The sequence below is a fragment of the Pithys albifrons genome, chromosome 8, assembly GCF_047495875.1.
Source record: "Pithys albifrons albifrons isolate INPA30051 chromosome 8, PitAlb_v1, whole genome shotgun sequence".
Taxonomy (NCBI): Eukaryota; Metazoa; Chordata; class Aves; order Passeriformes; family Thamnophilidae; genus Pithys; species Pithys albifrons.
Genome location: NC_092465.1, coordinates 12,216,327 through 12,242,963, shown reverse-complemented (window position 1 = coordinate 12,242,963; position 26,637 = coordinate 12,216,327). Strand labels below are relative to the sequence as shown.

At 39.1% G+C, this 26,637-nt stretch overlaps 1 protein-coding gene across 1 annotated transcript in view; it reads right to left on the bottom strand.

Annotated features, from left to right (window-relative positions):
* Positions 1-26,637, bottom strand: part of CLASP1 (cytoplasmic linker associated protein 1) — a 172,443-nt gene that overhangs the window by 37,608 nt on the left and 108,198 nt on the right. The window contains exons 23-30 of the mRNA XM_071562499.1: positions 25,855-25,962; positions 18,291-18,394; positions 14,641-14,885; positions 11,038-11,101; positions 9,682-9,684; positions 9,284-9,447; positions 8,291-8,369; positions 7,160-7,303 (exon numbers count right to left, since the gene is read on the bottom strand). Of these exons, the coding sequence (XP_071418600.1) occupies positions 7,160-7,303; positions 8,291-8,369; positions 9,284-9,447; positions 9,682-9,684; positions 11,038-11,101; positions 14,641-14,885; positions 18,291-18,394; positions 25,855-25,962 (911 nt within the window). The remainder of the gene's footprint in view (positions 1-7,159; positions 7,304-8,290; positions 8,370-9,283; positions 9,448-9,681; positions 9,685-11,037; positions 11,102-14,640; positions 14,886-18,290; positions 18,395-25,854; positions 25,963-26,637) is intronic.

The window sequence follows — 26,637 nt, the reverse complement described above, 5'->3', positions numbered from 1 at the left end:
TGTAAACTCCTGTCTGGGCATTATCTGATGGACCAAGATTGTCTACAAGTGCCTTTTTTCATGTGACTGGTCTGGGGAAGATCCTCACTAACATCTACTCTCTTTTGACAAACAAAATCAAATTCTGTATGCACCCCACATTTCATGCACCAGTCTAAGGTAAGTGTGGTTTTTAACAACTTAAGGCACACTGGACCAGAGAAGCTCTCTCATGTCACTATGAATTGTACTAAACTGCAGATCAAATACAGATCCACTGAGATCAAGAGGCAGCACTTAAACATTAGGCAGCTTGTATTAGCACACATGGGCTTCAATTCTCCTGTGAGTGTAGCTGATGTTAAGCAAGTTATTCACATCTACTGAGAGTTTGCAGGCTCTAAACAAGAGTTATTTCAGTGTATTTTCCAGCAGACAATTAAGTGTTAGCTGGCACTAAGCTAACAAACTGTCTACCAGACCAAACCTCCTGCTTGTTTCCTTTTCAGGTCTAGAATCAGCTGAGCATGGGCATCCACATTACTGATATGAAAATATGAAGCACAAAGGCTTCAGCAGTTTATACATAATCCAAGCACATTAGCTTGAGGACAAGTTCATAAACACACAGTTTTCCCAAAAGACTTGTGTTAGAATATGCTGTTCACATCCACATCCTGAAAAGGAAAAATTTGTTTAACAGATTTAAATACAGACTCATGTACAGATTAAATCCACATTGCTATTGTGTTTTACACAGCACACACTTTCATATATCACAAAAGGCTTTTACAACTCAGAGATGGTTGCATTACAAGTGTCAAAGGCATCTCAGAAAAGTGACAGCAAAAATGATGCAGCACTGAATCATCACATATTGGGGTAACTGTTCCACAATGGTTACAACTCCATATGCGTGCTGTTGTTTTGCGACCTGGACACAGAAAGACCACGGCAAAAATGTTACTTCTCAAGAACAAGATGATACCCCAGAAACCAAGTGAATGAGGGCTACCCTGGGTAACTTGGCTCATTACAAAGTGACATTTGTTGCAGAAACAGGTTTACAAAGGTTAAATTTCATTAACAACTGAGAAACTTTTATCATAAACCCGGCATGATAGAAGTCTGAATTCCGAGGTGAAAGTTCCCACGTGCAAGCTAAGAAAGAAGAAAAGCTACTGAAGTCATATGGTTTGTAATGAAAACATGTACGTCAATCTGCATGGATTTTTGAAATGCTAGAGGAAGTATGGCAGGCTGACCTGTCACAGTACAAACAGCTCTGCAATGCATCATGTAAACATCACCTCTCGACTTGATTTTCAAAACAGATACATCACCTATACTTAGTAGGTGTGTGCATGTTTGCACTAGCTCTTCTAGCAAACAATGTGTGCTTATATTGCAAACTGCTTTCAACTCAAAGGATACTAGAAGGTTGTATAAAGTGAAGAGGTTCATTTTAAGGAAATCTACCCCAGCACCATGATTCCAACAAGCATGTGATGATTTTCTGGCCACTAACATTGGGTAAAAGCCATTTTCCTCACACTGCGTACACTAAAAACATTTGAGCTCTCATAGCTCTGTAGCATCAAATTCAAAACAAACAGAAAATGAGGGATACTGTTTTGGAAACACAGCTAGGACACAGAGATCCTTTTTGTTCTAATAGCATTAAATCAAGTAAACACTAAAGTCCAGCAGGTGCCATTTCTTATGTACTACACTCTTTTTCCTAACACTGACCATATTTAAATGCCTGGAAGGACTTCCTCTGGGCACTTTGACTGAGTTTGACTTCTTTAGGAATATCCTTTGTCTACAAGGCTGACCTCAGCAGTATGGACATAGTCCTATTTAAGACTCCATAAGCCCAAAATGAAATCCTAATGCCTCCTTCTCTGGTAATTTGGCTCATCATGGAGTCCATGAGATACATGAACGTGGGGTAGGAATATTGCAAGAGTGCCAGAGGAACCTCTGACACAGAAAGACAAGAGCTGTGGCTGGGGAATACTAAAACAATTTGCCATTCAAAAGCATTTCTGCAAACTTCCTCTTTGCCACTGCTACTGTAACAGGCCATAACCAACAGCGTTTATTGCTCAACACCAGTAAAGATAAACAATGTCATTTCAGCTCACTGAGAGGCTTTGGGAGTGCTTTTACAGTGAAGCATCTGTCCCTGAGTTGCTGAAATCAGCCTGGTGCTAGATGGAAAATGAAAACTTCAAATGATTTTACAGGTCTCAAGGCACCACACTGCAAAGAAGTCAAATTTAATTTCCTTAGAAGCATTTTCTATCCTGACTATCACTGGTGCTCCCATGGATATCACAGCAGTATTTTATCCAAAGCTGCCCTAGGCTTTATTGATAGATAGGATTTCCTTATCAAAGTGACAACATCAGTATTTCTCATGCAATGACCTTGAGGATTACTTGTTAAAGTAGTAAATACATCCTCATTGCCTGCTTCAGCTTATGAAAAACTTGTTGACCTGTAGCTTTCTCTCTGAAATCTTCCTCATCTTCTGGTATAATTCAGAAACAGTTTCTCGGTCAGTTCTTAGAAAAAAATTTGATTCCAAACTCATTTTCTTTGGATACCCCTAGACTTCACCTGCACACCAGTGGTGCCAATTCAAGGAGGGCCCTTCCCAAGGGAGTCTGAGGAGGACAATCTTCATGCAAATCACAAGCACTGGCAAATAACACAAGCACTCTCCTGGGCTTTTGACTTTTTGCAACAGTTACAGTTTCTTTACCAAGTCCCATCCAACAGTCTGTATTCAAGGGCAGCTTGCAGTGGCAAATGGGACAGTTGAAAGATAAAGTTTCCCCAGTTACATAAGTGGAAGGCAGAATGTGATGTACACGTGACAAAAGGCTGCCCATAACATGCGAAAATGTCCCGAGGCTGGTAAAATAAAACCACTGTAGGAATGTTTCATCAACAGAGAAGCCAGTCAGGATACCTGGCACAAAGGTAAAAATTTCTTCTGCCCTGAGATTAGTAGTCCAAACAACAATCAGGCAATACAGATCTTATTATTTATTGTTAAGACCAGAGCTTGGCTGATTAACTCCATGGCAGGCATTGTCAATGGCCCTTCACCTCAGGAGTCCTCGCTCTCCTCCAGCCTGTACAAGCTCCTCCTGAACACTAAGATTCTGTGTGCCCTCACAGTTGATTCCACACCCTCAAATTCTGGGTGATCATATTTAATAAAAGTTTCCATTCAGCCAAACCTTGGACAGTAGCCTTCTGTAGGCTTTGGCCAGAGTCAAATCAGAAGCCTTATTCTAATTTCCATTCTCAAACTGATGGCTATTTTCCAAGATCACAGTATTTTCTCACACAGAGCGCATACCTGTCATCTAAATTCAATAAGCACTTTACCTACGTAAGGATTGCACAATAACTTTGCTGTCAATGTGATAACATGGTGAAGTTACTGACTTAATATCCTCGGACCAGTCATCACAGTGTTGGCATTGCCGCTGTGTTACTTTTCTGTGCAGTAATTTACTGCCTTTTGTAAAATTATTTTGTCAAATCTTTAGCAATTTCTAGAGAAAAATCACAATTAATACCCTGCTGAGGAATAAACCAAGGAAGAGGATAGTCAAATGCATCACACAAGGTTAGATGCTACCACAATCAAAATCAGAGCTCATTTATCTGAAATCCTGATCTGTGCCCTGCCCACGGATCAGTTCTGCTTGGGGAAAAAGCAGCGAGCTGGCTGTATGTGTGGGAATTACCAACAGGTGCTATTCTCGCACTGGAACCATATCCTGCCCAGGTCCCCACGCAGTGCTGCAGGACCTGCTCCTACGCTCTGGCTTTTGTTCAGCATGAAGGGCAAATGTCTTCACCTTTCTTCCCTGCACTGCTTGCAGGAAGCAAATTGTAACTTGAATGCAGGGTAAACGCCCACAAGTACTAACAATCTTTAAAACAAGACAAATATTTACCTGTAACACACTGTGGATCACCTTATTTTAAACCTGAGGCTTTACAATTATTTTAACTGTACACAGTTCATGGCTACTATCAGCAGCCTAAAGGTTTCTGCCCTGAGAGGGAATTACGCCATTTTGTCAGTGACACTCTTTAGTATCAACTACACATTCCTCAAAGTACATCACATTTTTCTTGTGTTAACAGAGCTTATGTTTAACTAAAGATGTCATTCCTTACAGGAACATAAACTGGTTTCTGCACAACAGCATTTCCTTTTACTTTTTCTGATTTCACTAGCTACAAAACATGATCTTTAGTTCAAGCCAAGTGTCAGATTGGTTAAGTGTTCTCATTAAGTGTGCTTAAGAAGTTGTCTCAAAAATGCACAAAGTTATTAAGAAAGCTGTACCATTCAGTTTGAAGAAGTTTTTGGACTAAATGATGGGTTTTGTTCTACTTTTTTCCAGTGCTTTAAAACCAGGAGGCTGGGACCTCCATGACCATCACACATAGTAAATAGTAGTAATAGACAGATGATCACTAATAAAAGGATAATCTCAGTATTGACTGAAAATATAATCCATTTCTTGAACAGACACCTTGATTACTATAGGATCAGATCTGCACAATTAATTGCCATGTGCAGCTCCCCCTCACAGCCACAAGCTTTGCCCACTGACAAAGATCACCAGCATGAGTGCAACTTGTTTTACCTGCTTCTGCTCAGTGGTGAAACCCAGACAGAACAGCATGGCCATTACACACAAATGCTACTTGCTTTAAGGTAGCATTCCATCACTCGAGCCTGGGAGAGAAGGACATGTGGAACTGTATTTCTTGGGGGAAGAAGCCCCTGCCTCCAGGAGAAGCTGAGCTCTGGCATCACTGTCCCACCCAGTCAGCCACAGTCACACGCATGGACTGGACCACAGCAGCTGAGAGTTCTCAGTACCAAAGAGAACATGTGCTCTTCTCAACTTGCAGGAGCTGAGCTCATTGCACTGGTATTCTCAAGTCCAGATCCTATTGAAAAACTACCTTATTTTACACTTTTTACAGGCCTCTTGTGTTACTTCAATCATCTGAAGATGGAACTGGTTCGTCCCCCTCTCCCCAATAACCTCAACTACTGTTTCCATATTTAGGTTCTCACAGTGTTTACAAGTCATGGTATGCTCTGCATGCAGCAAACCTCAGTCCTTGAAGGCCACCAAAATACCCTCCACAAAGGCAGAATTTTCTGATGCTTAAATGAATCATCTTTATTCATTTCCAAAAGAAGTATTTTTTTTTCTAAGTTATAGTCTCAAAAAAAACCAAGGGTCATTTTTTAATTGTGTTCTTCAGAACATTTCACCTGCCTGGGTTGGCCCTTGATAATCCAGTTCAGTACTGCCTAACGAATTTATTAGTATGTTAACTACAGTCCTGACAGAGATAATGGCCAATTGCTTATAAATCCTTTTGTTGCACCGTTTCTTCTAAAGCCTGTGGTTTGTACTATGTTCTTAATAAAATCATAGTACAGCAACGGTATGATGAAATAAAAATCACCTGAGCGCTCCTTTTTTTAGCAGCCTGCATTTGCTTAACTGTGTAATAGTTCATTTGAAAGCTACAGGCAGCAAAGGCAAATCCAAATCACACACAGATTTAATGAAAAGAACTTAGATTCAGTAATCTCTTGTCAACCCTAAGGCACTTGACCAAGTCCTGCTCAGGTGGAGTTTTTTGGAAGTTTTGCCAGAGCTCTGCAAGTCATTGAAACGGACGGAAGGACGGACACCACACTGTGAACAACCACTCCCACTTCCCACAGGGAACAGCCAATTTATTCAGCTGCAGCAGATACTCTTTGCTCCACTTTGCATGCAGCAATGATGACCCCTAACGGTGGAACAGTTCTCCTGCTGAGCAAGATGCAGAGATTTTGCTTTTCAATGTGTACTTCTGCTTAAAGTAATTACAGCTCCCCCTCACAGATCACCAGCAGAGTAAAATGCTTGAGGTTTATCTGAACTCCAACAGAGAACCAGCTGCTTTGCCAGTTCAATTCTTTCTGACTTTCAACATGCAAACATTGAAATGCAAATGCATATTCTAGATCGAAGTCCAGGATTTCAAGTCCCCCTTTTTCATGAGGCAGACTATCTTACAGAAGCCAATTTCAGTAACACTGCTGTGAATAACCCCTACAGAAAGTCTCCCAAAGAGAGGATGAGACATTTTTCTCTAGAAACAATCACCTCTGTCTGAGCAAGCAAACAGCACACACCAAAACAGATCAGCTTTGTTTCAGCTATCACATAACGCTGCAGTGGCAGCACATTTGACACCCAGTGATCTTTTCAACAGAATCAAATAAAAATCATTTTACTATTTCCAAAGTTATAAAGTTGTATGTTATTCTAATATTAAGCCAACATTTAATGTGTATGTAGAGTGTCAAATTCTCATACAATTTTTACGTTCTGCAATTATTAAAGTTTGGGTTTGGGTTTTTTTCTTTTAAATCCAAGTAAATCTCAAAGCCTTTAACTCCTCCTGGGAATAGGAGGTAATTTTAAATTGTGTTACAGATGCCAGGTACATAAAAAGAAGTCTCTTTTTTCTCTTGGGAGAGATGAGTATCCCAATCTTCCCCATTTTAGCTTGCCTGACACTTGCATCTAGAGCAAGATAAAGAACAAGGTAACTATTACCCAGGCCTGACCTAATTGTGTCAGTTTTTTTCCAGGTAGAGATAAATATGCAGCTCCTAAAAGAAAAGGGTTGAGAGCCCCTGGCAGCTTTGTTTACTGATTTGTTTACTTTCTTTTAACAATATTATAACACTGAAGTTGTGCTAGATTTAAGTCTGCAAAGCACAGAGCCTTCATCTGAAAAAAAACCCCCACAACACCTAGAGATATTTCCAGACTGCTTAAGAAAAAGCATATTTTCAAACTATCATCTCTTTTTGCATGGTACTAGTAGTTAAAGTCTCGCAGAGATAAGTACCTACTAGGAAAAAAAGACATGCTTCAAAAGTGTGCCTGTGCTGAGCCAACAACTTCATTCGGACAGTGAGGTATGAATATGAGGGTTTTTATAAGTTAAGAGTCTAATCACTGATTTTTCATTACCTTTATGACAGGTTTGTTTGGGCTTTTTCTTCTTTTCCAAGACCAGGAATTACTGCAAACACTACATCATTCTGGCTTACCTTTCTCACATCTGAGCTCTTTGGTTCTGTTGTCCAAGTTATAATTCTAGATACAGCAAGTCTTGTCTCACTGGAATTTCCAAAGTCTGTTGGATCCATCTGTCTTGCCAAGGACTCAATATACTTCAGGATAGCAACTTTCACCTGAGAAAGAAAAAGGAATTTTTTTAAGCTCAGGAGTCAGCAAAGATGGATTTATCCCATAGCAAACAGACACCAGTTCAGATTGACAAAGCTTATGTCACAAGTGTGTGGGGTGGGGAAGTATCCCTGTGACACGTCTTTACAACATTCCAAAAATCAAGATCAACTTTCTACCATGGATAAATTTTGTGTAGTAAGAGTCTGGAGTTGAGTATTAGAACTGGTTTGAAGTATCTATGTACGCTTGTACATTTGCAAAAGCAGGTCAGAACTGCACCATACTGTTCCCACTAGCAGTTATTGCTTCTGATGCCAAACTACAGCTTCTGGTCTCAAACAAAATGCCGGATGCTGGAGTCTGAAAAGATCCGAACTTTGGGCAATTGAAGAAAGAACACTTGAGTCATTTGGCATCTCGTATATTCGTGTCTCTGGAAGATAAATGTGTATGACTTCCAGAGTTTACTGGGTTCCTATAGCTTGAAACAGCAACCTTCTGAAAAAAGAGTCTGCACAACAGTATTCCCTTAGGGAGGATTGAATGACAGAAAAGCTCTTAGGGCTTTTCTCTCCAAACCTCAAACGTGCTACATCTGATCTGTGCAACAAGCACTTGTTAAGGTGTGTCTGGGGTCCCAGTTTCCCAGCTTTTTAGAGTCAAGTCTCATCTGTCCTGCATAGCCAGGTTTTCTTCCCACCAAATCAGGATGAGGAGGAATTCCATGTCTGAATTTTAATACATTCCAGTGTGCTTAAAGCCCAACTCTTATTGACTTATGATGAGTTACAGGGCCCTATTTTAAAGATATTCACATTTATTAAATTGGAGAATGAGAGAGTTAATCAAAGTTGCCAATATGATCTATGTATCACTCACATACTTAAAATTAATTACCTTCTCATGAGTTCTATGCTTTATGTTAAGCCTGACATGGCAAGCTAAGACAAGCTTGTTGATGCTTTAATGAAAGACCTTTTGATACTGACCTTGAGATTTGGTGTTTGGGTCTGATCTACAATAAACCTCATCAAAATGTTAAACTGCTGATCAAATGGAAAAGAATCCCTGTTCAAAGAAAACAAAGGCAAAAATGTAATGCAACAAATTTTTAGGACTAAATTAACATATTAAAGATTAAGCTTACACACCATATTTCAACACTTACACTTTCTTTTTCTTAACTTTACCATCAATGAGAGAAACTTCAAGTCAAAGACTAGCTGATTATTGACAGAATACTGGAGAAAAGTACTAAATCAGTATCTTTCTACACTGTTACTCTATCTACACTCTGTACACTTCTCCAACTTTTGGCATATCTATTCATTCCTTCTTCATTTCAGACTCTGCTTTGTTCCCTTATCTCTAGAAGCAGCCTGGTTTATCTTGCCCTCAGAGTTCATACCCGATTTTGATTTCTTTCCTCTTTTTTTCTACTCTATCCTATTTTCTCCTGGATTATTACTGCTTTTTCTTTTTTTTAATTATCCTTTTTCCACAATGACCTGAACTTTATAACAATGTCTTCTGATGGACATCCTTCAAAAAGGACATGGAGTTTAGAATTGTATGAACATGACAGTAGCATTCAAGATCTGATCCCAATGTAACTGTTATTTGCCGTTTGAACAACATGAAAGACGGTCTGAACTTTGTGGTAAAGCACCTTTCATATTCTGAATCCTGCAAATATTTTGTACCTACCAGTTAAAATAAACTGATATCTAAGCACACACACAACAAACCCTCCAAATTAATCAGGTACTTATTTTAAAATTTATGCTTTCGAGTTTTTTACTTAGAAGAGAGACAGGCCTTTTTAATTTAATGCTTGGAATATTGACATTGTTCTCCTTTATTCTGGTATTCATCGAGACTGAGCACTCCAAATATACAGTGCTGCTGGATTTCTAAAATGATCCTGCCTTCCTGCAATCCTGACAAAAACCTCTATAACATTTACCATCTGAGTACTCTACCTGGTGACATCTAGAGCTTTTTGAACTTTCGCCTGCACAGACCCCAACAAATCTGCTCCCATTTTCTTTAGCAACTGGGTCAAGAGAACAAAAAGCCAATCCTGCAAGTCATCTTTATGAATGATGATGAAATCCACCAGGGTTTCCAGAAACATGCTGAAGACCTATTAAAAAAACAAGTGTCATAAAAAGAAATAGAGTGTTTTAAATAAAAATAATCAAAGGGGAGCAGTTTACAATCTGAGTTTCAGGATGACTTTGTTATAAACAGTTTCATGAATGAATGATTTTAGTGACTACATTGCTCAAAAAAAAAAAATCGAACAAGACAAGTCTAAAATGTGTCGTATTAAAATACCACATGAAACAAATGAAGGAAGGAGGTAGAAAACACTTACTCTCTGTTGTGAATTCCACGGCAAAGCAGGCCATGCAACAGAACAAACCACTCGTTAGCACACATAGTGATCAAGGCTAGTTGTTCAGATGCAGTTTGTCAACAGATAAAAGACACATTCATTGAAACCTTTCATTTTCTTAAAACACAATCTCTTCTCAGCTGAATTACTCAAAACGTTATATACCTTGGATCAGACCCAGCCTCCTCAGGCATGAAAGGAACATGTTTATATACATTTGTATGCACAAAGTTTACACGTGTTTAACACCACAGCTAATGAGTTTGTAGCAATTATTCTGTAAAAGCAGTGGTGATAACAGATCACTGCAGCCAGAAAGGACGTACTGGAGTCCATTGTGCAATAAACTCTCACCTTACTCAGAAATTGGAAATACTTTGCAAACAAATATTTACACCTTCACTCTTTCCATAACACATACTGAATTCCTGAGAACCAAAACGTTAAAACCTTACAAGTAGGAACTACACACTGCTGAGACCTGTGGGACAGCTGGTCCACACTAAAATTAAGGCCAAAAAGGCACCTTTTGAGCAAGACCTGTGACAGGCAACACTATCCACCCAGGGAATTTCCACCTGACCATTGCTTATTAAAACTGGTTTACCAAGGGGTCTTGAAGTACAAATATTTATACAACTAATTCTTTCTCAAATTGTATTTTACTCAACAGCAGATGTTTTTACCCAGACATTACTGGTTGCCCTCAACAGCAAACCTCTTAAAGAAAGGGCATGAAACACCCTTTTCCCTTCTCCCTTTGCTCCCACTTACCTGTCAGCAGAAGACTGCTGGGTCTGCATATGCCTATGGGCCCATACTCCCCATCCTCTATAGCCCATGTTTTCCTTAAGAAATGTCTGTAAATTCATGCCATGGCCTTTAACTTCCAAGGTCTGTGTTATAAAGGCAGCAAGGTGCTATATTGAAGACTTTAATTGTGAGATTCAGAATAGTATCTTGGTGAGACCCTCCTGCTCCCAGGTGTTTCCAACACATGAACCCCAGCAACTACGCTGATCATGCCCCTTCACGGACCACCAAGAGACTCTCCAGAGGAGCACAGATAAAACTGAACTTCTTGCTCCAGGAAGTGACCTCCAAAAGGCATTAGGCTGCTCCTTAAGAAGCATGGAGTGACTGGTTCCTGGCAACATAAGAGACACCGAGACACATCCCTTTCCTTGTAAAACAGATGGAAATCAAGCAGATTTATAAATGCCCGTTTCTCCCAGCAGATGGCAGGGGTAGAAACAGAAAACACTCATCTTGGAACAATGTCAAATGTGCACACATGGTAAGGTAAGAGTGTGAGCCAAGTCTTTGTGATCTTACCTTGCTGTGAGGGTCAGCAAACATGCGAGTAAATATTTCACACAGCCTTTTTAACTCGACTCGGCTGAAACACATAAATAAAACATGATATTAATACTAAAGCTTTAGTTGTAGCAAAAATAAGCTAACAAATACTAACAGCTAAAGGATCTAACCTTCTTCATTAAAATGTTACTTCAGTCACACTTCTGAAAACTCTGTATATCTAGGCAAAGCCTTAACTGGCACTTAGGTTTAACTGCTGGGAACACCAGTTTTACATTAAGAAATCTGATAAACATTTATATTTTTTAAATTTTAGGGCAGACATTTGGATTTTCTCCTGCTTTTATTTTCTTTTATATCCTGGATTTCAGAAGACAACTTGAAATATGCATGTGTGGGAGGCACTTAGTTCTGCCTGCGTCAAGGTTGCTGAATTACTGAATCATATCTATTTTTCAGCTTAGAAACAGGTTTCTCAAGTCTCCTTTGAGTCAGGGGTGTCAACTTTCCAAGAAATTTCATGTTGTCTGGTTATATACTAATGAAATATTTTAGCCTAAATTCTTAGTTGCTTCAGTAGTACCAGTCTAGAATCACACATTATTAACAGATCAGAACTGGCCCCAAAGTCTGAGAGCGGGCACATTTAGGAGACAGAAATAGAGGACACATCAACAAACTATCAGAAGACAATTAAATTAAGACACAACATAAATTGCCATTATTAAGGAATTATTATGTGCACAGTAGTGTTTTACAGTAGGGAAAAAAAAAGATATGCATGGAATTCTGAATCTTGAGTCAAATGCAGAAATCTTTGGTGCCAAAGCTATTGCTGGCAATGTACTGAAAATCAAAGTCTCAGCTTTCCTGCAAGGCAAACAGGCAAAGAAAACAGAAACTTTGCCTGTTTACAGTGCAAACAAAAACAGAGCAAGGTAGTTGAGTTGCATTTCCTGCATACTACAGATGCAATTAGGCATTTTTCATAATTACTATGAAACCAGAGCAACTAGTGATAGCTCAGAGAACAGTTATTGAAGATTTTGACTACTTGTAACATCTTTCCAGACTGACATTAATTCTACAGTCCACAACTTCTCTCTTTCTAAAAACAAGCCTCAGACAGGCCAGAATATGCTAGTAGCATACAGGTATTTTATTTTAGATTATTTATAAGTAACAGAGGACATTTTTTCTAATAAATCTACACATCAAAAGGCTGATCAAATTTTAAAAGGGCACAAAAACAATGGTTTTAAGAGTTTGATAGAAAGGAAAAAATCTTTGTAATGACATCACAGTAAGCTCTCAGGTTAACTCAGAATGAGGCTGCACAGACTCAAAATGACTACAACACTCTCCTGAGTTCAAGCAGATTGCAGCTCTCTGAATGAGCCCATATTTATTACTCCAATGAATTTTTTTCTGGACAAAGGTTACATAAAGTCAGCAAGTGTAAGTCTGTCTGTTTCTAAAAGCTCGTGGACCCAAGGTGTCAATGCAAGTAACTAAACTCCAACAGGCAGTGGAAGAACATTTCCTTAAGGGACTCATTGGCCTTGTTTTATTTAGAAGACCTTATGGGAAGCCCTTAGAAAAAGGAGGCCACACGAAGCTGTATGCAAAAAAGAGTATAGGGAAGGGCCATTCCACTTTGCATGCACATCCCTGGACGTGCAAATCCCAGCTAATACAGGATCAACCATCTTTCAGTACAGAACAGTACAGAAAACCTAACCACATCACTGCCTTTTATTAACTTGTTATACCACAACAGAAGATATAAGGTTTAATTAGAAGACAGACTTGTCCCTTGGAGTAATGACCTTGATGATGTTCTGCAAGATGCCGTGGGAACAAACAGGATGATAAAATCTAATCATTAGAACAGGCACCAGATCAACTCTGAACCAAGGAGGAAGCAGATCAAAAGAAAACCAAAATAAAATACATAGAACTAAACACAGTATCAAATTAAAAAATAACTGTGCAGAGCTGTAGTTTCTGGGACAGGTTTAAAAATGATTCAGGATCAAAGCTAAGAAGACTTGCTAGCTTTAGAGACTAGTGACAGCAGTACAGTTCAAACACTGCAACCAGCAGGGTTGAAATCAATAGTTTAATTCCACTGGCAATTCTTCTAAGAGCTACTGATCTGGATATAGAGCCCATCACCAAAATCTCTCAGCACTTCCTCTCTTGCAACTATCCCCCAAAGCACTCCAAACTTTGGTTATAGTCCTCACACACCTTTGTGGCAAAATCAAAGTCTCACCCAACTTTTCCATGCAAGTATATGAGGTGCCACAGTGTTTCCAGACAGTTTGTTATAGAGAAAAAAAAAAAAAAAGACAGCACACGCGTGGGAAGTATCTTTTAAGAGACTCAGACCATATCAAAAAGTTTCTCTGATGCAGAGACTCTTAACTACCCATTCTAAACACCTGTAGCACCTCCCGGTTAAGGACTGCCTCGCGTCATGTGAAGTGCTGTAATATTTTTACGATGGCAAGAAAACAACTTTTCTAGGCCTGTTTCCAGTACATTTTCATTCAGACTTTTAACATGAACCATCAAATATTTTCAGCCAGTGTGAAGCCCCTTTAAAATGGAAACAGTTGCACAAATCCAAGTACGCAGGCTGTAAACCGCACAACAACCTGTTACAAACTTGGCCGTAATTTAACTACATCCGACTCATAACATGAAAATAAAATTGTCACAGTTGTTTGTGAATATTATCTTCAAAGGAACCAAGACATAAACAGCTTGTTTCAAATACTTTCATGATAAACTGAAGGTGAAAAGCCTATGGCCTGAGAGTCAGTTGTCTAGTTAACATGACCTATGGCCATAGGGAGTTTTCACATGACTCCTGAATAATTTGAAGTCCTCTCTAAGTTGTCACTTTTCAAAGATGTTTGAAGGGGTTTTGTGGTTTTCAACAGGGAAAAGGGTCTGCTTCTCCTGCCATAAGCAAAGTTTCAGAATTGGGACACCTAGATCATTGCCTTAAGAAATTTCACTCTACACTATGTACTACATTTATAGGACACAAGTTTCTGATTTAAGATTTGTCAAGAGTTATAAACAAGATCTATAATTACAGCCTTCAATAAGAGTCAAAGTATACCCAACGTCAGCACCGTCTGATCTCAGCTTTGAAACACACACACACACCCTGAGTCATTTTAGAGTAAGTACAATGTTTGCTTCACCAACTAAATTGCTGTGGGACAAAACACTGAAGGTTCAAACAGACTAATGTAAAAATGGTACCACCCTTTGAGTATGGTTACAACAGCATCACTGTGGGAAATCTCACTGTGCTGCAACAAGCGCCTACCACTGGAGGTCTTCATGAGACAGAGGAGGGCCAAGAGAAGACAGCAGGCTTACCTGAGCCTTTTCTAAACTTCTGTCACAATTTAACACCAATTATACTGATGACATAGCAGAAATTTTTCCAAAGGTTACTTGAAGTCCTACATTGTGGACAAAGCCTTCACAGCATAGAAAGATACTTCTCACCTCCCTAAGGCAGGTCTGTATTACTGACTTCTGATTGTAGCCAACCCTAATGAATTACTGACACCATAAAACTATGAAGGTCACCTCAGTGTCCGCTGGCTTTTCAGTAAATTCTGAAGACCTATGAGCCCTTCCTTCCTTTCAGACCAGTTGGAGCTGGCACAGTGGTTCAGGACCTCAGCCACATCTTCCGTCTGCCGCAGGTAATGTGGAATGCCCCCATTCCTGGAGCCGTAGGAGCGCTCCGAGCAAGCGCTTGATGCGTCGCTGTTCGCATCATCATCAGAGTACATCCCATAGGGTTCATATCTTCTTCTCACAGGCTTTTTCTGGAAAAGGAGAAACTCAGACTTACCAGGTTATATACAGTTACATCAACGGCAAAAGAAAAACACTCTATTTGTAAGCATTAAAAGGAAGATTAATGCTACTGTTACAGTGACGTAAGTGTTTTAAAGACATCATCATGCACTCCCTGCTTAACTCTCACAGCAGAGGAAGACAGATCCCACGGATTTCAATGAGATTAATTGAGTGAATAAGGGGAGTAGGGTCTGCCTTCCTCAGCATGAAAGCAAGATATTTATGCCCTGTGGAATTAGTTACTGGTAATGAAATTAAATGTTGTTTTACTGGCAATAACAGTCACTTCAATTGCTACAGATCCTATGATCATACAACCCTACCAACCAGAAAAAAAATTATAAGAAAGAAAGAGCTGAATGATACTGTGCAGGCATGCACAGTCGCTTTGATATATTGAAGTGACTGTAGAAATGTACTGCATATAGGAAATGGCAATTTCTCTGTTAGTCTGGGCTAGGATTTTTCCAGAGGCTGCTAAGGGAGTTGAGTACTCACACCCCACTCACATCCACAGCATGGCATTAGAGGACCTAATTCCCTTAGGTACATCTTTTATAACTTTGGCCCTTACAGAAGGAATATTAGAATAATTATGGCAGCAAAAAAAACTCTTAAATGAACCTTAGCAGAACAGGGTAAGGCAATGCATAAGAAAAAGATCATCTATATTCTAAAGTGTTTGCTACAGAATTCCTTCCAGTGACCAGTCCTGGAGTTCTTGGACTTGTGAAGCCAGCAGAGTTTTGCTTCCACTAGGACTGGAGGACTGAAGCATAGAAAGTAACTCAAGTGCAGTATCATGGGCATTTGCAACAGGGTGGGGAGAGTTGGAAAGTAGAAATAAAAAGTCAAGAAAGCACTAGTACCTTGCTCCTGGAGTCTCCTAACAGCTGTAGGCAGGAAAATTTTGAAGGGTGGGAAAAAGCATAGAGAATTATGTCAGAAGCTTATGTAGGGTTTGTTTATGCAACAAAAACGTATAGCAAATGTGTCTTAGCAAATTAAAAAGAAATACAGTTTACGCAAAATAAAACTGGGTATAATAATGCCTGACCATCTCCTAACTGTTGCACTACACGTATTGCCTGCAATTTCCATAAGGGTGCTTGGAAGTGAGATTATCTGTTAGTAAGTTTTTTAGGAACAGATCTATATACAGTACCTCTGCTTACTTTTAAGAAATCCTGCACCGAACGGTATCAGAGTTTTGGGTAATGGTTTCTTTCCCAACATATTATTAGCAGCATTTCAGTTTAGGGTCTTAAAAGAAATTCTGATGTGTGTGAGCCACTATCTACAGAACAGCACATTTAATCAACTTCACTTGTGAAGTTCCCTTTCAACCTGCAGTTCTTACACCACACTTTTTTGAAGATTAGCTGCTTTAAAAAACCCCTGGCTGGCCCCCTGGCTTAAAGGCCTTACTTAACAGCAAAGTTTCCATCACCCTTTGAGCTCTTCTGACAGATCTGAGCACTGATTCCCAGTATAGACACTGTGGGTTTAGGCCAAGTCCAGCTCAAACAGAAGCTGTCCATCCAACAAGAATTGTACAGAGGAGTAGAGGCCAGAAAATGACCCACTGTGTTTTGTTTAAATTGGGAATTTGGCTAGAGCCATCTTTGGAGAAGTTTTTTTCATTTTCTACTACATGGAAAAGAGAACTCTTTTGAGAACAAGGCTATGGGGCAAAAGCTGGCGTCGCATTACTCTATCAAAAGGAGCCTACTCAGTGTTTGTAAGGTGCCTCTTATGAGAAGGCAACCAAGACAAAGAGCAAATTGGGATGGTGGAAAAGAAGGGGACAAGAAGATTGTTTTGTATCCCTTAAAGCTGTACAAATTCAGACTAATCAACCAAGTCAGAAGCACCACCTTGTTTCCAGCTAGACTTAAGTATTTCCCTTTTAGCATTCAACCTTTCATGATTTTAACATTTCAGTATAATGTTTTTTAATTTATAAGATGAAATACTTAAAAGGGAACTCTGTAAGTCTAGCTGAAGATTAAGTCACACCCAAAGAAATCTCAGTGCTCAGCAAGCCACTGAAACACTGTGACAGTCTCCCTCAGGAAACCTGTACTCAGCAGCTGCTCACATGCAAGGATAAAGCCTGATTTCATTTACACAGGCAAATTATTGCCTGTAATTATACCCTGAACTGCTCTGGTGGCAAATTTGAGGTGCTGAGAGCAGAAGTTGACTCACAAATTGTTTACGGTATTTGGTAATAAAAATGCTTACTAATGATTCAGCCCACTAAATTCAACAGTGTCATCCATTATATACTGTCCTACCTTTCTATTATTCACAAATACATTTTTTGTTTTGAAAGGTAAATTTTTTTAAAAGGGACATTTTTCTAGGGATACTCCAATAGGTGACATGAGCTGGGAGATAATCAGATATAACAAGGAAAATGTTAGCCATCCTCAGGGAAAGCAAACTAGAAAACAGAGAAAGGCCATCCGCCAGAAATACTGGGGACATGGTTCATCCTCCTTAAAGAGAATCTGAGATAGGTTTTTTAGATATCTATCTCAAGATACATCAGGAAATCCTTCTCTCAGTTCAGGTATAGAGCTGGAGAAGACCCACTGGTACCAGCTAATGCTCCACAGTAATTTCTCCTGTCTCTGCACATCCTCTCTCTCTCCCAAATAGTTGAGGCTTAACACTTGCCTTCTGAAGAGCAGAAGACACTTTCTGAGTTGTAGCCAAGAGATACTATACTAGAGTAAGATTATACAGGACAATATAAAGTTTTTTAAAATCACAATAAAAGCAGTGAATGTTTGAAAGTACTAGCAGCAAACTAGACAAATACACTTCAATTTAACTGCATGAGATGGTACCAATTCCATGCAAGTCAATTTATGAGCTGAGTACCTATCCAGGTGCAAATAAACACAGGGCAGGAACTTGTGAAATTCTCTGTTCTTGCTGAAACCTGATCAGGAATTGACACTAACAGAGGGCACTTGTTTTTCTGACAGTCTTCAGGCAGGTAATGGGACTGATGGAAATGCCCAACCCCACGAGTGAGGAGCATGAACATCCTCTGACAGCTAAGTGAAAGACAAACAGCTGATCCAACCCATCCTGCAGCTCTAGCACTAAGCCACAGCAGTCTCTCTGCTATCAACTGTGGAGAACTAACACGGACCAAGGGAAAACATATTGCTGCCAATATACCCATAGACAAAATAGCAAAAGGTAACTATCTCTACAGCATCAGACACAACTACCTCTACAGCGTCAGACACTGGCACAATCAGAATAAAGCTATTTAGAAAGAGGAGAACATACGTACAGGTAACGTTAAGCCACTTTCCGGTGTTGGAAGCATTTTGTATTTTTCCTCTTACCAGTGCATCGGCCACAGCAGCCTCCAGATCTGTGCTGGTGCTCAGGACTCGCATGGCATTCACAGAAGCAGGCATCCTGCCTGGCTGGCCGAGTCCAAACCGGTCTGCACAAAAGACAACATTGAAAGGCAACGTTAAATGAATTCACAGTCACTTGGAATCCTAATCAGGTGCCCGAGTAGCTCTCCCCAAGGGCTCTGGGAACTCACGGTGCTTTTCCATTAAACACCCTTTTACCCAGAGCTCCGGTGAGTTTGCCATTAGGGTAAGAAATAAACTATTGTTTGTTGGGCGTTAGAGACAATTTTGGATCCTCCGGGCAACTTTGTATTTATTTATTTTAATCTAGGAAGCAGGGTATCTATTTTGTTTTAATTTTTACTCAGCTGTTTCAAAGTTTATATTAATGTCAGAAGCAGACATGCCCATCCCAATCTGGCACTCTCAGAAATCAAGAGAAAGTTTCTCATTAACTTCAGAGAGACAGAACCATTTCGAGTGTCAGAACATGTTAATACTTGAGCACTCATCCATCCTGCAGCCTTTTCTCAGGCAAGGATGTGAGACTAGCAGCATCAGATTAGCCTATTTTATATCTCAAGGCTTGATTAACCAGTACAATATTCCCCTATGCCCTCACAGTATAAAGTTTATTATTTACTTGAGAAGAGTCTCCACTTTTTGGTTTAGTCCTGTTCTTAAGAGGCCATTTAAATGCCAAAGCTCTGTATCAAAACTGAATTTTTAAGCATACGATATAATGTTTTTCTCTTTGAATTTGATGGCAAAGCTCTCAATGGCACCCAAAGCAACAGGGATTGAGTCTAAACCCCCATTTACACTCTTAATATTAATTAGCTCACTTTATCATTCCCCAAGTCCACAAAAAAGTTAATGAAATTAGTTTCTTTAGCAAAATCCAAATTCGAAAGGGGATGATAACAGGGATGACAATGAGTGACTGGAGTACCATGGGGCAGGCTCTGGCAGCCTAGTCCTTCTAGATCGGGGCAGATCAGATACCAGATTACTGAGATCCTGGATTCAGTCCATGAGCAGGAAGATTGGTTTTGACATTCCAAGGTTTTGTTTCCACGTGAGCTTGTGTTTGCTCATGAAGTACTTAGATTATCCCTCCAGAAACACACATTACAAGTCTGTTCCCTGCACCCAACATGCCAATAAGAGTTTTGCCAGCAAATTCAGTGGTGCATGAATCAAACTGCATGAACCCACTTAATAGACCTTCAACTGATCCACACTGGGGGCAGCCATCAAGCAGCAGGACAGAGGGATCAAGTCACGCAGGTCTTTTAATAGTTCATCTATATTTAATCTAACAACGGAAAAATACTGCTCATCAAATTGCCCAGCTATATTGTGGATTTAGAAAAAACTGAGGTCAAATGTGGTTTTCAGCAGCTTAATGTATTTTTTGGGAAAATACTGCACTTACCATAAAATCATTGCTTTAAGAATCTATTGCACTGAAATATCTTTTAAGGAATTAGCTCACAATGGCATGCATAATTTAAATCAGAGATTGAAGTGTGCCAGTCTACTGTCCTAGTTCCAAACCTTTATTTGAGTGTGATGAAGATCAAGCTACTAAAAGGAAACAGGGAAGATTTTTTATATCCAAGTATTTTGAGAAGAAAACCCGCCCCCTACAGACTAGTATTTATTTCAAATAGAAGTGTTATCTACCAAAATTTACTGCTGCTTAGAGTTATGAACCCAGACAAGACATTTCTGATTTATAACAAAAGCACATTTTCTACGAAACACATTACAAGGGTAAAAAAAAATAAACAAACTTCTTAGAACTACTGCCAAAAAGTAATCAAACCATGACATTTCACAAAGAAATAAAAGTTGTACATGTTATTACTATCCCCTTTTTTAATGTACTTGGGTTGAAGAATCACTTCAAATACTTAGGTGAAATAGTGCTTTATCCCTAAAATAGAAAGATCTGTGCACTCAATAGACGCACACAGGAGATGAAAACGAGTTAGGTCTGATTGAAACTAAAGTCACGACTACAGAGATCTACAGTACAAAGATGTACAGAAGACAAGGATTATCCTAAGTGTCAATAATATCTGGTACAGAGTGAGAGTTATAAATGTTGAAGCAAGTCCTGGACTCAATTTTACATTTAAACTCAACTCAATGACATTACTCAAGTGTTACTGAGATCAGAATGTGGCTTTAACTTTTGAAATTACTTAGCATCAAAAATATCATTTGTTTTCACATAAATCTAGTATTACATTAGAAAAGGGTAGATAGTTTTCTTTTTTTTTAATTAAATGAAGAACAAAATGACAAAGTAATTCAGTTGTAGATCAATTTAAATACCCAGCATAAAGAAATAAAATTGAGCTTTTTTAACAGATTAAGTGCAGTGTGGCATGCTGGCTTCTATCTCCATGGCTATCAGGAAGTTTCTGAAATAATTTTTTCAGTGATCTTTACATTCATAACACCCAAGTAACCCTGGGCTTCTCCCTACGACACTGTTGCCATATCTGAGTGCAGAAGTAAGACCTTAGAAGAGATCTCAGCACATCTCTAGTGTGGGGCTGGGAACACATCTGGCTCCAGGAATAACCACTACAGGCAAGCCCAGTATTACTGGGCAAACAAAAATCAAAATGCTCTGGCCACATTCCCTCCTCTCCTTGGCTAGATTCATTATGCTTGTTACAAACTTGGTGAACATTTGCAACCATCACTTTTTACCTTATTTTTCCATTTTTCAGACAATTTTGGCCTTCTGTAAGACACAGGTAACCATACAAAATTTGCTTAAGCTTTGTAGCAAACCACAGGATCCAAGCATTAAGTGACTATCACAGGAAGCTGAATGCAAACAAGGCTTAAATCTCTATTACAATCGAGCTATTTTAAATATTTTAAAATCCTTTGGTTACATACAAATTCAAATTGTTCTTTGGAAAATGCCAGTCAAATCAGCTTGCAACATTTCTGTTGAGTAACCTGATATGGGAAATGTTTTGAGAGTTTTAGGTAAGTGACAACCACTTAACTAGACTCATGAGAAACAGATTATTTTTCACTCCCTATCTGAAGGGGGTTAATTAAATAGCTTTGACTATCACAAACTCTTTATGCAATTTTAGTCTCCAAGGAAATAATGAAGGCCTCATCTTTTACATCACCTTTGTCCCCACAACTAAGTCTCTATTGTCCCAAAGCTAGCAGCCCTCATTCAATTCTTTTAAGACTCTCAGTGAAATATCCTGATTTCAAAGGGAGTTACAGGTTGTCCTTAAGAATCCAGCTCAGGGGTGAGGAAGAAGGAACTGGAATCTGCAGATTTTTCTCATTATATGTGAGCATCATTTACCTGATGCAAAGCCCAGTGAAACTGAGGAAAAAATTTTGGGGTTTTTGTCAACAACTTCCATGTACTCTGGACAAGGCCCTCAGAATTAGATGAAGGACAGATCAGCATGTGTTGTGCTCCAAAGTTAATTTTGAAAGCTCATCAGGTGTTTAATTTTTTTGCTTTTGTGTATTTTGGAGAGGATTACAAAGAACTTTCATTAGCAGAGACAGCAGTCCAAAATATTTAGTGATAATTGGGATGAAACCCATCGGAAACTGCTATACTACTCCTAAAGAGGACATATAATTTGCAAGTACTTTGCATCAATCAGGATTTAGCCCATGCTGCACAACTGATCCAATTTACATGAGAACTGAGTAAGCGATTGAATAAGCCCTGGATCACCCTTTGTTTAAACACTGTTCAGAATGTTCCTACAATACATAAAATTAAAAACATCCAATAAAAGAAATTCAAAACAAAAAGCCACGTTGAACAAAAGCAGAACAGAAAGCCCACAGCGGTGGGAAGCACATGCCAAGTGCTGGCTGATGCACACACAATGGCAAATGTTAAGATGGTGTAATACAAGACTACGTATAAGAAGCAGATTCATGCAGTTAGCGCTTGTTCACCTGACTGCCCAACAGAATCAGCAGTGGAGAGAGCACTAGTGGACCTGGAATGACGTCGAGAAGCTGCAAGTAGAAGGAATGGCAACACCCACAGGATTAACACACATTTAACCCGAGACAGAAAATGCCACAATCCAAAGGGGATGCGTGTGATCGCTACCAGTAAAGGTGTTTCATAGTGACAGGGAGATGAGGCTGTATGTGAATGCATAACAGATACAGTGCAAGCCCCACAGCGACGCCTCCATCTGCAGCTTCCCCGCCTTCCCCTCGTGACCATAAACATGATGCAGACACAACTCATTTGTAACAGTCCCAAACCAGGTGCAGCTCAGCAAAATCACCCCAGTGCACAACAGTCACGTTCCAGACCCACAGGTCTGGGAGATGGCCACGACAAGAACGTGGAGCACAAAACCACAGAGAAGGATTTAGATGTGTCTGATCTAAACCCCAAAGTGAAGCCATGATGAACAGTTACAAATTGTGCTTGCAGGTATTTTTCCACAACATTCTAGCCTATGCATAAAAAAACAATGTTAACAAAGAGAATGCATAACCACATAAGTAGAAAGAGTCATACAGGGAGGTCACCAACCACTGTGTATCGGTCCTTGGGTTGGGTTTCTTTTCCAAGTAAACACATGTACACACATATTGCAGGTGTTGCTACTGCCTAAGGTGTCTTGCTTTTAACAAATTTTGTATACATGTTTCTTGAACCTCAGTATGAACATGCACAGAGAACCAGAATAAGCACATCACAAACCTATCTAGAATTACACATGTATACAAATTGTTAATAGCAATGGAGCACACACAGTAGCAGAGGAGCCTAAGCCAAATATAGCTCCCACTCCAATTCCCAGTTGTTAGCAGCACATCAATCACAAAACGCCTTTGGAAAGGTCTTCAGTTCTTGGATTCAGCATACAAGTGAGTTCTTTATGAAAGCAAATGACAAACTGGTCCAGTTATTTCCAAATTACATAAATTTAGGTTTCCTAAAGAAGCTTTCCCTATGTCTAGCAACGACATGCTCACTAACTCAAAGCAACTGACTCAAGAAACTGATTCTTCATTTGAGCAATTCATCACCACAAACTCACTGAAGGCTTTGTTGCTTTAACATCATAACTATTATTGTCAAGAAACTGAAAAAATAAAGCAAAATCACCTTCTAATACAAACAGGCTTTGTCAATTGTGCATATACATGTGCAGCAGAAAAATTCTAAGTCTTCTTTCTAAGGCAAAGAATTCATAAACACAAATACTAGTATTATGAAATAGAAATCAGCAAAGTGAGAAAACTGAAATTTGTGGTTTTCCAACTGTAAGAGCTTCATTAAAAGATATACAGAATAAGCAATGTGGTCTTTGAATATGGAGAACACATGCATTTATTCCAGAGAACAATCCCACTGACATCATCACTAAACTCATGGAAGATTTGCAGGATCAGTGCAGGATTATGGACTGAACCTCACAACTAAGGTTCTTAGATCACCATTGCTTTCTCCCAAACCATTCACTGTGTCCCTGTGGACACCACTGCACAATCAGGGCTCATGGAGAAACAAGAATAATAAAAAAAAATAATAAAAGATCCCACAGCTCTGCAAGGAGGCTGAGCATAGACTGACTCTTGACTAGTATTTACTCACTTAGGAAGCAAGACCCCTTATGCACAGACATGCACACCTGCACAGCAACCCAAAACCCAAAGTGAGTTTGCAAGGTCAGGATGTTAATCTTGACATTGACCATAATACCACTAAATGCAAGAACACTGTCTATACACAAAGCTACTGTAATTCACGAAGATACAAATTAATCTTTATGAGCTAAACTGGGCCAAGCATAGTAGGATTATATTATCTTCACATTATTGCAAGATTAACTGGGTTCTAAAAATACTGTAATAGAACCATATTGTTTTGATTTAAACTGACAGATATAAATTTCTCTGAGATGAATTACACACTACATAATTAACAAGTCCATGAACATGTTCAAGTTTAAAGCATTTCAAAGAAAACACAAGGAAAAAGGCAATAGGATAGCAGCTACATTGGATTACTGTTGTTACATTGATACTTCCTCCCCACGTAAGCTTTATGACCTAGTAACAACATATTTCTAGAAATGCATTAACTTCCAGGTAATTAAATACCATAAACTAAACTGAGATTACCCTCTCCCCACAATAAAGGTTGCTACAAACAGTGTAACACACACCTGTGAGTTACATTTTATAGTCAGTGTACCAGTCAGAATTGGTGAAGGTGCACAAAGCTCACCCCAACTCTGATTCTGGTACATTGCAGTACACTGCAATTATTTTTCAGAACAAGGGCTCAAGACAATATTTCAACAACTGTATTTTCAATAATATAAACAAAACATAGCACAGTGATAGAACACTGATGAGTTAACCCTGACATCCAGCCTGCTTATACATTTTGGCTGAAGGAAAAAAGCATCATCCAAAAAGGAAGCTAGGAAGTTAACTGTAAAAATGAGCTACAGTTGTGTATCTACTGTCTTTTTATCAAATCAGCTTCAGTTATGAATGATAAATTGAACTCTTCCCCTTTTTCACCAAAAATTGAGATATTAGAGATAATGTAAATAGATTATTTTATAGCTCAATATAATGAAGTCTTTGAACCCAAAAGCCTCTCCAATATTAACCATGTGATGTTCCACTTACACCTGTATCACGGATCTGCATTCTGGCACTGTGTGCAAAACAGATCCTGTAACACCATTCTCCATTAAATTACTACATAAACGAAGAAGGCCTAGAGATCAACTATATGTCATGTCTGAGATGACAAGTCTTTGATACAACAAGTAATGTATTAGGTTGAATATATGATATGGTATTTGATCAGAAACATTAACTATCTTGCTGCATTCAGCATTGTGCAAAAAACTGCATGTGGTAAGTATAATGAGATTTTCTATTTGTACTGTACACTTAAGCTGCACTTCAACTACGCTCCTTTAAAACCTTTCCATGATTTTAAAATGCTTGACAAAGTTTCCTACAAAACAGCATGTGCAACTTAACTGATGACTAACAATGTCCTGTAAAACCTCTATGAAAAGAGTTGCTATATCCATTGGAGGATTTAATATCTAAATTATATACTATAACTGTATCTAGCTGCAAGAAAGTCAGATTGGGAATAATTAGTCACTGCACAACAGACTCGATGCTACCAGCTACGTTAGTGTGACCTGGAAGATCCAGGCTTGCCCTCCCATCAGTGTTTTACAGCGAAGTACAGCAGCCCCATACAAGCTGATTTAATGAAACTAAAAATTGCAAAAGTTCAAACTAAACTATTTTCCTGCTAACAGTGAAACACTGAGAACCAGAACTGAAGCATGCAGAAGAAAACAGAGGGGAAGAAAACAGGGTTGGAAAGAAGGAGTGTCAGGAATCCAGAGGACAGGAAAGAGCTCATTCCACCTAGTAGTGTCTTGAAAGGGCAATCACAACAAGGGAAAAAGGCAAAAAAATATTGACCCTTAAAGCTCCAATGCCTACATGTACTCACCAAGTGGAGGAAAGCCCCGAGCAGGGCTTGTATCTCGACTGCTCTCACGGCTGGTATCACGACTGCACCCCTGACTCATGCTGGGTCGGGGGATACGACTGCTCCGTGCTAGCATGCAGCATGGAGAGTTTCAGAGAAGGTGAACAAGTTTAATGAGGACAGAAAGCTCAAAGTCAAGTCACATTTCTGTTAGTTACGGTAATTATTACATTAGTAATTACAATTTGCAGCAGCCTGCTCAGGCTCTTTACAAACCAACTACCTTACATGCTGAGCGGTGTTTGTGATGTGAAATTTCAGCAGCATTAATGTCTGGCTGACAGTTTGCTTTTTTCTTAAGCAATCCAAGTTTTGTTATTCAAGTAGAGCAGGGATCTTCAATCATTTAGGGGAGCTCTACTATTGCAAAACAGATGAGGCTGAAAGAAACCCTTCTGGAATATTTCTTCCTTAATTATAAGATAAACATCCTTCTGGAACAAAATAGCAGATGAAATTTTTTTAACTAATTATGATACCTATATGCTATTTCTACATAGATTTGCCTTTCACAAGGATAGCTTTGCCATGAACAAATATCCTAGGGAAAAAAAAGGAGTACTGTACAGACTTGCAGAGGTATTTTACTCTAATGAAAGATACTGGGAAAAAGCATTTAGAACCTGAATACCTGAAAGACAGGTTAAGAAGTTATTTGAATTTGAAGAGAGCAGCAGCTTTAGATATTTAACAGAAGCTAACTTCTGCTCCTCAAGCATTTCTAAAAGCTTGTATTTATAGTTT